Source organism: Hyposmocoma kahamanoa, unplaced genomic scaffold (genome assembly GCF_003589595.1).
Source record: "Hyposmocoma kahamanoa isolate Upper Pololo Valley unplaced genomic scaffold, ASM358959v1 220, whole genome shotgun sequence".
Classification (NCBI taxonomy): domain Eukaryota; kingdom Metazoa; phylum Arthropoda; class Insecta; order Lepidoptera; family Cosmopterigidae; genus Hyposmocoma; species Hyposmocoma kahamanoa.
In genome coordinates, this window is record NW_020653740.1 from 1,608,679 (window position 1) to 1,623,377 (window position 14,699).

The 14,699-nt window shown below is 36.4% G+C and overlaps 2 protein-coding genes across 2 annotated transcripts in view; one reads left to right on the top strand and one right to left on the bottom strand.

The window, feature by feature from the left end:
* Nucleotides 1-5,191, top strand: part of LOC113228047 (regulating synaptic membrane exocytosis protein 1) — a 145,552-nt gene extending 140,361 nt beyond the window's left edge. The window contains exon 20 of the mRNA XM_026461186.1: nucleotides 1,752-5,191. Coding sequence (XP_026316971.1) covers nucleotides 1,752-1,940 — 189 coding nt within the window. The 3' untranslated portion in view covers nucleotides 1,941-5,191. The remainder of the gene's footprint in view (nucleotides 1-1,751) is intronic.
* Nucleotides 5,192-6,221: 1,030 nt separating this feature from the next.
* Nucleotides 6,222-14,699, bottom strand: part of LOC113228048 (intraflagellar transport protein 172 homolog) — a 54,609-nt gene continuing 46,131 nt past the window's right edge. The window contains exons 25-30 of the mRNA XM_026461188.1: nucleotides 14,571-14,592; nucleotides 14,393-14,489; nucleotides 11,674-11,814; nucleotides 9,786-9,904; nucleotides 8,809-8,920; nucleotides 6,222-6,532 (exon numbers count right to left, since the gene is read on the bottom strand). Coding sequence (XP_026316973.1) covers nucleotides 6,408-6,532; nucleotides 8,809-8,920; nucleotides 9,786-9,904; nucleotides 11,674-11,814; nucleotides 14,393-14,489; nucleotides 14,571-14,592 — 616 coding nt within the window. The 3' untranslated portion in view covers nucleotides 6,222-6,407. The remainder of the gene's footprint in view (nucleotides 6,533-8,808; nucleotides 8,921-9,785; nucleotides 9,905-11,673; nucleotides 11,815-14,392; nucleotides 14,490-14,570; nucleotides 14,593-14,699) is intronic.

A 14,699-nucleotide genomic window follows, 5' to 3' on the forward strand; every position in this document is an offset into this window, starting at 1 on the left:
CTATGAATGCAGTTTTATTTCTTTTAAAAAATAAAGGAATGTTTCCTATAAGTAAAAATTTCTATCTCCAGTATTTAGAGTACTTTCCCTCCAGGTGGCATTACAAATTTCAAACCTGTATATAAACTAATGTAATTTTATACATCTATGTACGAGGGCGGTATGATAAATCCGTTACTTTGTGAAGAAAAAAGTAAAAAAAAATATGATTTATTTTCTACGTAATTTCCTTTTAACTCTATAAACCTAGAGTAGCGATATTCCAACTTCTTCAACACATCAAAAAATTTTTTTTCACCTCACTAGCTCGGAAAGGCTTTCTTTCTCCTTAGAAAATATCGCACAAAATTTTGCACGCTAGCGTGGAAAAAGTTTTTGAAATTCGAACTTGACGATGGACTGGAAAAAAATAATGACACGTTCAGATAAGTCATACATTACTTATTTATGTAATATAAATCCGTTAGTATATTTCATTCTTATTATTGTTGACATTAAATTGACAATGATAACTAATTGTGTTTGTTATTTTAATTCGTTGATGAACTAAAATAATTTAAATAATCACTTAATTACACAAAAGAATAAAAATTGATGAGGTGTATTATGTATTAGTATTATTTGTATTCAGAACGCATACGAAGATAACATTTGTCTTATAATTTATAAAACTGATATTTTATAGTTCAATTGTTTTTCTTTCATCTACCATTTTCCTCGCTATAGTGAGGTGAAAAGTTGTGTGTTTTGCTCGGCAGCAAAGTTGTTTTGCGTCTCGTGGCTTGAAACACTCGCTATGCTCAGGAATCTATCTTTGTTTCCTTCGCTTGCTCAGGTTTCAATTCAAGCACTCGCGTCAAACAACAGCTTTGCAACCTTGCACAACAAATAACTATTGTCAAACTATGATCTTACGCAACGATCTTATATTCAAAATGAAATTTAAGTCTCTGTTTCAGCTATCACTTCCACATTTGATGAAAATTGATAAAAAAATGTGATAAAAAAAAAAGTCAAATGGGGCCAAATCTGGTGAATACGGAGGTGCTGCAATAATTCGACAAGTTTTGATTTCAGATGAGAAACGGAATACTCGAAATTCCGTTTTCTCCATCTTCAAAACTTTACATATCTTATTTTCACGCTAATGTGAAAAAAGTTACATCAGTTGTTTATAGTAAGGAGTTTTATATAAAGAAATAAAAATAAATTGCGAAAAAAGTTATTAAGCCTTAAACTCACACATTTATCAAACCGCCCTCGTATTACTTACTTCGCTGGCTCTGCGACTCAAAGTGGACCTTGGCCCCCGACATCAAAGTACGTCAATTCCGTTCATTCGCTTCTTCAGATCTTTGGCGACTCCATCCTTCCTGCGATATCTTGGACGGCCCACTGGACAATGACCCATAGGTGCCCCAAATACGCTCTTTTGGCAGCTCAACCTCTCCCATACTTCCCACATGCCCTAGCCATCGAAATCGGGTGGATTTTATCTACCTGCTCATGTTCGGCTCATAAACTAGCTCGTCTATATCTCTATTGAATCTGGCCCTCCAGTTCCCAAATTCTGCTTTGATTGGTAGAATCTTTCAAAATATATTTCGTTCCGCCACTAATAATTTAGGTTCTCCCGTGTATGTATTAATTGTACGTATGTATTAAATACGCTACTGGTACGATAATACTGAACGCTAGGACTTTGTCAATGTCAAGAATAATAAATTTAAACTAAGATACACTAATTTCAGGCAAGTGAAGTTCTAGGGCGCACTTTAGTTGTGATGCTATGGCAGCGGTGCGGAGGTTTCGAACACAACCTCGCTTTAGGCGGCGCTGAAATCTGGCTTGACAAACTGACTCTACCGCAGCGCACGTACGGCTGGTACCCGCTGTTCCCTGCGACTTCACTCGCCGAGCCTTCCGACTCGCCCGACTGATCCAGAGAGCCGTCGCCGGAGCGCCGCAATGACTAGGCCTCCCGACGGCTCTCAAAAACAACAATATTGATATTGTCTTTGTTAGCACATGTGGCGAACGTAGTAGCCGAGGCCGTCATGATTTTGTATCACATGATATAATAAAGCAATAAAATAAATATCTTTACACATTGATGGAACAATATCGCAATAATATTATCATAGATACAATGGCACAAACTGCATATTACTGATTCTGTTAATTGGCACAAGGTTTGATTTACCATGGAAACCCAGTTTTGCAATGAGATTAACGATTCGTGTTACATAACCACCACAACGATTGTGATCTAAAACTAAGTTAACCAATAATACCATCGAACTTCCTAACGTAGTGGTTTCAGTGTTATGCGGTTATTGTGCAAAATATGATGGACTCTGTTCATTACGGTGTGTAACGCTGCGCCCACATTTATTCTAATCTCGTCCATAACGCTGCCCTTGTTGTGAACATTACGCAAGCAGGCTTTATAATTTCCCTGCCGGGATATAATGTGTCGTGTACATAACATATTTAACGTGTATTTAAATTTTATTAATGTAGAGTCCTTGCAACCACGATAACATTATTTTATGTTTTGCTCTATTATACCTATTATTTATATATAATTACTAATGTAATCAATGTATAACTAAGCATTTTAATGTCATTGATTGTTTAAAGCCTCATTTAGGATATTTGAAATAAAGTGGTCTTTTGGGCGGACCCAAGTGCATCACTTAGAAAGTAGTATCCACGAAAAGGAGCTTGTTTCAATTTTCAATTTATATAACAAAAAGCGCAAATATTTGACGTCAGTCTTTTCAATGGCTTATACAAATTCTTGCAATTGACTTTAAGACTACAGTATTTTTTAAATTGCTACATAAGATCATTGAAACAAAGAAATTTATTCAACATTGCTACAGGATAACAACAAAACTTTAATATAAAATAAATGTATATGGTAAACAACTTTGATATGGAACGATGTCATACATTTGCGCTTCACTAATAAAAGATATGTAGTGTTATTTTATAAGTCATTTATGTAATATAAACAACGTAAATTACAAGTCATTTGCGGAAATGTTTCATATAGTCTTCATATAAAATGATAAAACGATCAACGTAGCAAAAAATACATAAAAATTATTTTAGTAGCACAAGAACCTCACGCTAATACTTGTTACCAAACTCGCAAAACACGCGTCTTTCACTAACTCTTAATATACCGGCTATAATAGATGTACGATTCACGCTACTTGAATTATAGAGCACGTCGTAGATACTTGTTACCAACGCCCCTTTATATCAATACACCGGCCATACTTGTGTACTTAACTTGACTTCCTTGTAGATATACTTAGATTTCAAATATATATAAGTTGTAATTCTATATGTACACTTTTTAAACCGGCACTATAAAATAACATGTAATATAAATAATATTCCCATCTCAGATAACCCCAACTTCGACACTTTGCCTTATACGATTAATGAAATTTCTAAAGTTATTCTAGTAAGTAAGCGCGTCTAGATACTATTCTTCCAAGGTTGTGCTTTAGTGAATTTCCCTAACGTATACTTACAACTTGGTTTATTATTACGAACTTGCTATTCTACAAAATCTCTTTATGAGCTTCGTTTTTTGTGTCAAATGTTTACAAATCTATACGTACGTCTTTACAAACGTTGTTTTCCTAAAATGTCTACGTACAGCTATTTTCGTAATAGTGTAAAATTTAGAATCAATCTTTTATATAGCCTCTAGATCGAGTCGAACGTACACAACCCTGACAAATACATATTAATCTCTTAAGATATAGCCAAAGTAAGTAGATATTTCGATCTTTACATTTAGTAGGACTCTTCCAAATTACGAAATTTCAAATACAATCACGTCATTGATGTACATTAAATTTAAGTAGAGACAAGTTTTTACTCTTTTAGATATCTCATAGAGCTGAGCAAAACGTGTTGCGACCAGGCAACAAACAGAACTCCTCATCGGACATGCTACAGGCCTAGATCCTTCACTTAGACGTACAATTTTGTATGTAGATTAAACTTATTAGTGAAAAGTATATTTTCATTGTCAGTTACTCGATGTTAGATACGAAGTACATAATATACAATTTTTAATATAATACTCCATGTCGAAATTGTGTTCTTCCTGTGCTATCGTAGCTTAGTGTCTCGCCTGACAATATCTTACAAGTTTATTCGTACAAAGCGACGACGACTTCTGTTACAAAACGGCCGATGCACTCACGCCGCGCGTAACGCACTTTTATATATAAATACATCGTCGCATACTCGGCTATGCAAAAAGCTATACAAACTATCACTTTTTGAAACCCTCTTTTATCGACCTAAGGTACAATTTTCAACAAAGAATTTTGACAGTTTGTATAACTCCAGCAGAGACGTGGTCATTAACGTGGTTGTACATTTCTAAAGAGAGAGAAACTTAACAAATACTTCCCTATTGAATTAGATATACTAAGATACTTACTGACATTTGTTACAAATGCCTAAATATTTATTTTTACACTATAATTTTCTATTCAGTAAAACTTTAAATTATTTATACTAGGTAATCAATATTATATCTGAATAAAAAGCTGTGGACAAAGTAAACATATTTATTTAACGAATATATCAATGAAAATTAGATATTTAAATAAATGATTTATTATCTATTTCGACGAGACGTTGGAATAGATAGAATCAACTTACGCTTACTATCTCGATATATTAGTGTAAACAAAGTAATATAGTAAGAGCCATGTGTAAAATCATATTATCTATAACGTATGTGCCTCGACTAAACCCGATACCAGTTATTTTCACATACATATCTGAGTAGTTGTTTCGAGTCGAGATGGTCGTACCTACGTACTGTAACTGTCTATGCAAAGCGTGAATGAATTCGTGTGATATGGTATCGGATATCATATTTACCTATCTTTCATACTTTATAGTGTTGTATTGTTTCTTCTAGATACAAAAAAGGATCAGCACGAAGTTCCGTTTTCTTGATAAACCCTGAGAAATATTTAGTTTTAATATATGTATCATTTAATACCTACATATTATTGCATCTACAACTCTTCCTCCTTATCATAACTATTAGTAGCAGTAGAGCTCCCTCTGAAAGGGTTCGTCCAGGGAAGTACTGCCACCTTATCTATTTCTGCCGCCAAGCAATAATGTGAATATTACTGCGTTCCGGTTTTGAAGGGTACGGGTGCTGGTGAAATTACAGGCACATGGGACTTGTCAACTTATGTCTCAGGGTTGCGGGCGCAGCGGCAGTGTCCTTCAGATCTTTGTAATTTAAAGCTCCGAGTGGCACTACAACTGTTAGGGACAGGCGTGTCCACCAGACACACGACTTGTTCGTCACATCACTTAGTAGTATAAAAAATAAAAAAATAACTAACGTAATCGAATTTTTTAACGAAATATAGTAATTAACATATCTGGGATCATCGAAACGAGATCTATAGCCCCCTCTAATTGGTTATTTTTTTTTGTATCTTATTTAGTTTCAGTTTTATTGTTAAGCAAATTCAGCGGTATTGACTTTTTTTATTAGCAAAACAAAAAAAGTTTACGTGTCAATATCTCAAAAGTTACTGAGATGCAAGTGCGTTAGTTATGGCAAGGAGGGCAGCTCACATTTGCAATATCGTATTATTTTGTGTTCGTTTTTATTTTGAACGACACTTTTTCGAAATTTTACAAACACCTATCGGGTTTTTTTATTTCATTCCATTATTGTCATTTAAACTAAGCTCAGTGTTCATCAAGAATTCAGAGTAGAACTCTACAAATCCTAGTACGTAACAAATATGTGTGTCAAAATATATAATTATTAAATAAATGTGATAACAAAGGAGTTTATTATAGCGATATAAAGATTAATAATGTGTTTTATTTCAACAAACTTCGTTGAACAACCTCGTTCGTAATTAAGGCTACCAGCGCAAAAGTGGTGTAATCTACAATGTTTTTTCTACAATATTACTTTAAATGATACTAAAGTACATAATTATTCTAAATTTAGATGCTATTGTATAAAAAATAATATTATAATATTCATGAAAATAGCATCCAAATATAAAAATAATGTGCCTCAGTTCATTTAAAGTAATATTGTAGAAAAAGAAAGAAATTTAGATATACACCACTTTTGCGCTGATAGCATCAATTATATTAAAATTTAATTTTTAATTAACATATTCATGTGAATTCAAACAAACGAATGCACTATAAATTAAAACAAAATGAAAAGTCAATTAAATACTTAATAGTGTAATCTACGTACATCAGATAAAATGATTTACATCACTTCCAAACGTTACAGAGAAAACAAGATTGCATTTATAAGTACAATAAGCCCTCAAAGTTTCAGCAAAGTATAAATAGTACAGCTTTCCTTATATATGTGAATAATCCGCCGGGCCGCACCAGAAGGTTATATGATTTAATAAAGCGGCCACTGTTCCCCCGTTGCGACTCGCGTTCACCGCACGTGACCACCACTCGCGATTTGCACAACGACCTAAAACGTACACGAGCCTTAATAATAGAACCATTGAATCCTTAATTTCGCATGAACAAATATTGAAGAAGCCGTGGTAGCCTAATGGTTTCGCCTACTGCCTCTCAAGCAGAGGGTCGAGGGTTCGAATTCGGGCTCGCATCTCTGAGTTTCTCGGAATTTATGCGAAATTTAATTTGAAATTTGCCATGAGGTTTTCGGTGAAGGAAAACATCGTGATGAAACCTGCACGTTGGGCCAGCGTGGCGAACTATGGCCTAAACCCTTGTCTGAAAGGAGACCCGTGCCCAGCAGGGGTACATATAAATGGGTTGATGATGACGACGAAAAACTGAATCATATGTTAAACATCATTTGTATGTCCTTTTAACACTAGCAGACCTGAAATACTGGCCTTCAAGTTTATATCCTGGTTACGGCACTTAATCAAAAATAATGCCGACTGTTACTTGACAACATACAAAAATACCTTTTTTTACGGTTTGCACTGTGGGTGCTGCTCACCCAAGGCAGCTTTTGAGCACCGGGTGAATTCTGTGTAAACGGGCTAATCTGGGGTCAGGACCTGACTGATAAAGTCTCTGTGCGAGCTGGCTTGCACAGGTAGATAATAATAATAACGCACACACTCAACATAGCCCCGCACTAGGGAAACCCTGTGTCGCGGGTGCCATGGACACATACATAGACAACCACAAATTACACCCAAACTCACGAGAGAAATAAATGTAGGCCATACAAATATTTCTCCCGGCCCGGGAATCGAACCCGGGGACCTCTGCGTGGCAGTCCGGTATGGTAACCGTTCGGCCACAGAGGCAGTTAAAGATAGTAGTGCCCTTCCCGTATAACCAATAAGGTTTGGTTGGTAAGGCTGTGGGTGCCGTATGAAGATGTCCCAGATTCGATACTCAATAGGGCCAATTTGGAAAATGAACTTTCCTAAATTGGTTCTGAGGCAATTGGGTCCCCGAGCCACCATCCGAGACACTCAGAAGAGTGTCCCGGATAGTGCCCCCAAGTGAATTCCATGGGAGTTCCTCAATATGAAATCAGCTAATTGGTGTGGTTGGCATATTATTATTATCATTCGTACATTTTACTCGATTATTCGTAGGCCTCGATTCAAAAAACTACGATATATGATAGTATTAAAAGCTTTTTTTGAAATTGAAAACTACCGCGTGACTCAGACATATTAACTAATCTCACATATTTAAGTCGATTTTTTGCTCGGCATGTTTCGAACCAGTCCGTGATCCTTAATCATGACATACCGAGGCAGTAACTCGACGGAAACTGCGCACCAAAGCCCTGACAAACCTGTCACTAAGTACGGGTGCGAGCGCAGGCGGCGGTGGCGTGCAACTACCTTCGTTTGCTTCATTCTTATTAAAGTCATACCACGTAGTAAAATAAGATAAATATGGTAACTATACATAGTAACAACGTGGCTTGAATATGTGCGCGACCACCTCGCGCCGTGTACGAACACACACATTCGCATAATAATGAAAGGCGATCTGGGGCGACCAGTGTTATGCAACGCGCGTGCATCGCGAGATTGTGCGCATGTGTGTATCCGTATACGACGTGCGGCGATGCGCACACTTACAAGCCTACAAGCTACGTTTGTATGGAGTTACCATATTTGTCCTGTCTTGTACTATAGTATTGTTATATGCAGGATTGCACAATACCCTAGCAACGTCACTTTGTAAAGTCTCGTCCACACTAACCACTGACGAAGGCCCTATATTAAGGACCACGGACTGGTTCGAAAACATATCCGTTAGCTTACTCGTAGTATTTAAATAACAAAGCACTTAAGAGTCTATACTACATCAAATTGCTTTGGTTAATTGAGCGTAACCGTGAAGTGAAGTGTTGAATAAGTCACTTTGGACAAAATATATAGTAAAATTGATGATATGCACTGATTAGGTACTGTATGGTGTGAAAACACGATTCTTAAAAATTTTCACGATAGAAAAAACACAAACTTACCTGCAAATTGTACAACAAAACCACTATATTCAATAGATACTTTACAAATTAATATACCAATGATTGTTTTATATCAACTGAAGTAAATAGAACACGTATACTATACTATATACATTTTTCAAACGGCTTTAATTTCATTTGTAAAAAAATAAAATCTGAAATAAAGACAGTGTCCCTGCCGCTCGACGCAAGCGAAATGAACCGTATTAGTATGGGAAAAATTTGATTTAAACTTAAGGTAGTATAGACTCTTAAATAAAAAAGCTTACCGTTTGTAAAAGTGACAAGTCGCGAACCAAGTGGAAATCCGGTAAGTACACAACATGCTTCTTCTGCACCTACGCTCGAACTATATAAGCTGCGAGTATCTACCGGCAACGTCTGTAGAAAGAGATATATTTTATTCAAAACTTTAGAGTGGACCTTAGGATGTCAACTAGACACATCACTTCCGCAGCACTAGGGAGTGTGAATAATTTTGTAATTATAATATAGTAAGTAATTAATATTATCGTGTTTTACCACCACGATATTCATGTTTTATAAGTACACAGATCGAACACAAAGAAAACTTCCTTCGATCTGATTACACCCACACTCATGAGAGAAATAAATGTAGGCCATACAAATATTTCCCCCGTACCGGGAATCGAACCCAACAATGGCCCGGAAATTTTTATTATTTGCCATTTTTCTCTTGAGTGATAAGGTTGTGTGTTATTAATGCAATTCTACAACTTGGGTTGGCAGCTATTACAATAGCTCTTGATGATGAAGTATTGGAAACACAAATTGAAACTAGAAAAAAAAGATGGTATGTACATCCTGGCTGGAGAAAACGAGAAACCAAAGGAGAATTTGTCACGCTCTTTAAAGATTTAAAACATGATGAGAGCATTTTGCGCTTGCACTGTCCACTACACTATAGTCCAACGTTGACTAGCCTCTGGGTGCCCGGCGAATGCATTCATATTACGACGTGTCGCGATCGGGCCGGGTTGGAACCGGGAAAAAATACTCGACGCCGTGCCCAGATCGTGTCTCGGCTGTGACACTGACTCGGCCTGGTCTATCGTGTAGTTCATACAAAAGCATATATAGATATCTGACCGTGGCACGGCCGGCGCACGAACGGAGCACGGCCCGGCCCCGGCACGGTGTAACATGAATCAACCTTTAACGTTATACGTAAGTAGAAGATTAAAATTTCCATATTTGACAATAATATAAAAATATCACCACGTACTTGTTCAACTGCTTGATCCATGGACACAGAAAGCACCCACTCACGAATCTCTTCTAGAGCACTACCTTTCAGACACGCACTATCCAACAGGAGAGGCGTGCGCGACCAGTCTGTACATTCTACGAATTAAATAAAAATAAAAGTTGTTAGTGTTAATTTTTATTATTTTATCTATAATTATATTCATAAACAAGTGATCGCAGTTGCAAGTAGAAAAATGTAATTTTTATGGTTAAAATATGTGCGCATTTGACCTCCATCTCCTCATGATGGAAATTGACGATGATGTCGACAATGGAGCATGCACACCTATACCTATAAAGCCTATTTATTCACTCTCGCCTTGAAAAGATCCAAGTTATAGCATTCAAGGATTAAATCTGCAGGCGAGAAATTCCACCATTCCATACGTCATATATATGAGGAAGCATAAGAGCGTTTGCGCACTACGTCCGATTCGTATCAGTTCCGACTCCGAAAAATGAAGGCCGAAATTTCCAGTAGTTTCCAAAGTGTCATTTTATTTCTAGGTGCACAAGCGATATTTCTAGGATTTTAATGGAACTCAGTCCGAATTTTCTACATTTGTATAGTCTCGGATTCGGAACGAATACGAATCCAATACAGTGCGCAAAACGCGCTAGCGCTTCGTGCGAACCTTGGATATATCCACAACATAAGGGTGAAACCATAGTTTACATCTAGTCCCTCGTGACAGAAAGGGGATGGCGGAATGATTTTATAATAAGGAAGCTGCAAAAAAAAAGCAAATATACGCAATTTACATTCGAAAAAATAGTTTCATTTCTGATTATATGGCTGAATAATTTAGTGACACATTGTTGAATTATATAGGGGTTTTCAATAAGAACATACCAATTTTGTATTTCAATAAAATACAGAATAATGAGATATCGAGCTGAAATTTATTCCAGGTGCAGTACACCATGTTACATTTAAGAATGGAATTCGATTCTGTTCATATGAACGCCGCGAGCACGTTTGCAGCGTTCAATTCTTTGGAGCCAATTTTCCACCACTCTTCCTCACATATCGGACGAAGTGTTGGCAATTTCGCGTTTGATATTGGTTCCTGAGCTCATACAACGTTGTTGGCTTGTTGGCATAAACCAACGACTAATGACAACGACTAACGTAACGCCATAAAAACTAATCCAACGGCGTTAGATCGCATGAGGGAGGTGGCATTTCGACCAGACCATTTTGCGAGATTAAACGACTATCCAACTTCCTCTTTATTAGATCGATTGTTTGACTAACTACAAACGTGTTCGCGGTGGTCGTATGAACGAGATTGAATTCCATTTTTAAATGTAACATGTGTACTGCACTTGGAATAAATTTCAGCTCGAAGTCTCAATTCGTACAACCATATGGATTATTATGGGCGGAGGCTAAATAAACATGTAGAACCTCGTATATATAATGATCTGGGGTTCTTAAGAAAAAGTTTTACAATTAAAAAGTCCTACATAAAGAACGCTCTATTTAATGAAATTCCAATTTGACAAAAAAAATAAAGTTTGAAAAAAATATTTTGTTGCTGTAAGGATATTTGTATTTGTATTGTTATTCTTGTTTTGTTTAATAATTAAGTCTGACCTACATGAGAAGTACATTCTCACTGCTAGGTACTTAGTTAATCATTAATTAGGTAGATCTATAATTGAGTAAGAGCGTGCTCGCCAATAAACTGTTTCCAGTTTGGCGGGAGATAGACTGACTGTAAAATGTACACTTTTTGAAAAATAAATAAATAAAAAAGATCTGTCTTATTGAAATACAAAATTATTATGTTCTTATTGAAAAATCCGATACAACATTAGATTTATTTTAGCAGTAAATTATGCTACTGATGCGAGCTTACCGAAATCAGTAAAGTCAAGCAAATGCGCGGAGTCGTCGTCTGCCGCCTCGGCTAGATCGAGACTCCTGTTCAGTAATACAAAAGCTTCGCGGACACCTGAGCTGCCTTCTGCGCGTACCGCCACACCACATGCGTAATATACTGTAGACAACCACTACTTGTTAGGAGCATTGTTTACCAAACCTTAGATAAGTAATATACAAACAGCCAATAGGAGACCGTATGTTGGTGATGTGATATTAAAACGTAAACTAATCCGTGCAATTTTTTTTTAATGATTTATTATATAATTATATTAATGTCTATTTATTTATTAAAGGACATCATTAGTATACAATAAAAGTAAATTAAATTCAATACAGAATAAGTGTACCTATATGCATGTAACATTTGTGACAAATATTGCTTTTTTTGTAAAATTTTAAAAGAACAACAATTTATAATTTAAATGGTCATGATAAAAAAAACAAAAACATAAGTAATAATTATTTATGATTACATAGGTAACAGGTTAAGGTGGACAAATTACTCCACTTTCGTCGCTTAAATGAATGTTTAGTATGTGCAAAGATGTGAATTAAAAACACAGAATTTGGTAGGTAGTTATGCACCAGGGGACTATCCCCGCACCACACAAGTGAGAATGTAGAGATAGTCAGTCATAACAACGCAAAATACATCTCAATGTATTTGCAGTTTGGGCAATGCAGGCAGTTTAGGCTGCAGCTTGGAATGGAAAATGTTCCTGTTCACATGTTAGATCATTCATGCAGTACGGTAGTTGGGATGACATCTACTTAGGGACGTATGGTGAAACAGGAACAGTACCCGAGGCAGTGACCTACTAAAGATATGACGTCGCTTCAACATATTACATTGTGGTGCATGCTTCGCTTTGATAAAGCAAAAGGAAATGATACCTATTAAATGACAGGCCTCCAATACTACCGGATCTCGAGTTAAGTTCTAGTTTTATTTAAATTCGTTATATAGCTTCTTTCGCTTCCAAAAATAAGACTAGATGGCATAAACATTGTTTGAAATATTTTTAAACATAGTACTTTTTGGACCAAGCAGTAACAAAGTCATGTGGTAACCGTAGGTCGTCCTTCAAAGACCGATCGACAACTGGTGAACATCTTGTGTAACTGAGCTTTTACGAAATACTTTCAATTTGCATCGACGTCAGTACGCGAATGTTCTCTGCCTTGTAAGCCTCTGCACTGTGTCTTTTACCAATCTGTAGAGCAGGGATGCTTTACGGTAGCAATAAGAACTATATTAGTACCTACCTACGAGGTGTCTGCACAACTAACTACCATAAAAACCACATTTCAAAAAAAATGTCCTAAAAGTTCGTAGTTGGAACTCAAGTGTCTCTTGTTTATATTATATTTCTAGTCCGCTCTGTTACTCCACCATTCGGTAAAATTTTGAGATATGAAAAAAAATTCGCAGAATTACACACACACAATCATAACGTACACACTTAGTCCGTTAGTAGGAAAGCTCGGTATTGCGTGTGCCATGGACACATAACGTCGGCTAAATTCTTAAATCTCGTAACATCCATTAATGTACAAAAAATGAATTTCTATTTAAAAAATTGATTAGGCTATTTCATAACTTAGAAGGGTCTACAAATTTTATTTTAAGCCTTAATTGTCCGATATTGCGCCCGCAGAGAAAAAAAGTGATGTCGTCCAGAAGCGGAGTTACGATGTTTTCAAATTTAGTCGATGAAACAACCACAAATACACCCAACCTCACGAGAAAAATAAATGTAGGCCATACAAATATTTCTCCCGGCTCGGAAATCTAACCCGGGACCTCTGCGTGAAAAATCAGCATGGTCACCGTTCGACCACGGAGGTAAAGCAACCTGAAATTTCCCTCTTCCCTTCACTCACGCTGCCTTATACCTAACGAGCGCACTAGCTTATGCAGTCACAATACAATACATATAAAGCGTCTGCGCCCCAAAATAATAGGTACTATGTTTGTAAAATAGAAACAAACAAGTATAAACAAGTACAAACCTATTACTTTGGGGTACAAAGCCGTCTGTACAAGTTCCCAAAATGTATTTCGGCTTAAAATTGTCACGTTTTTAGAATGCATCCGTTTATAGTACCGGCACGCTATCATGGCCGTTTCGACGTTTGTCCGCTCATCAAGTTTCGTATTCATTCATAAATAACTACGTTGAAGGAGCTTATTACTGTACATTGTTGTCAATAGTGACGTGCAGTAAAATTTATGGAATGTATTATTTTAGGACACAACTCGGCATTTGTTTTCCGAAATTCGAGATTTTTAAAAGAGGAATCTAATACGATCGTCCCTTACGAGATCGCTGGCCAGCACAACTTCCACTTCCGGCAAACTCGCATCAAAACTCAATGCAAACAAAGCGAATTGACGTTATATTAAGTAAACATTTTTATTTTTGTTTTATTAAAACTTTTTAATCAGCTACCCCTTGCAACACTAGTTATAAATCTAAAAACTTATAGATGCGACTCGCATTTGATTAAACTTTTTTCGATAATGACTTGAGATTTGACCTCACTATTGTAATCTGTCAAAACGGCTATCATATCGTGCCGGTACTGTAATGAATATTTGGTCTTGCTTTTTTGTTATGTTATGTTGACTAATCTCGCCATTGAACTTGACTTATTGTACATTAAATTAATTTAAAAATAGTACTACTCACCGATGTCAGCAACTGTGATATCGGTGTATCGTGGTAGAGCCCGTGCCGCTCTGGTCGCTATTTGTGGGACATGTAGAGCCATTAATAGAGTGATAGCCTGAAAAAACAAATAATGTAAAACGAAGATACAAATACAAATTGTCAGATCTTGTTCTCATGCTTGTAGTCTATGTCGCACTATTGGTGAAATAAGGCCACATCTGCAAAAAGACAACTTTTTACGAGAGCGATTTAAAGATTCTAGGAATGAAATTAGTCGATAACATCTTTATGCATAACTAGGAGAGTTACAAAATTTCACATATCT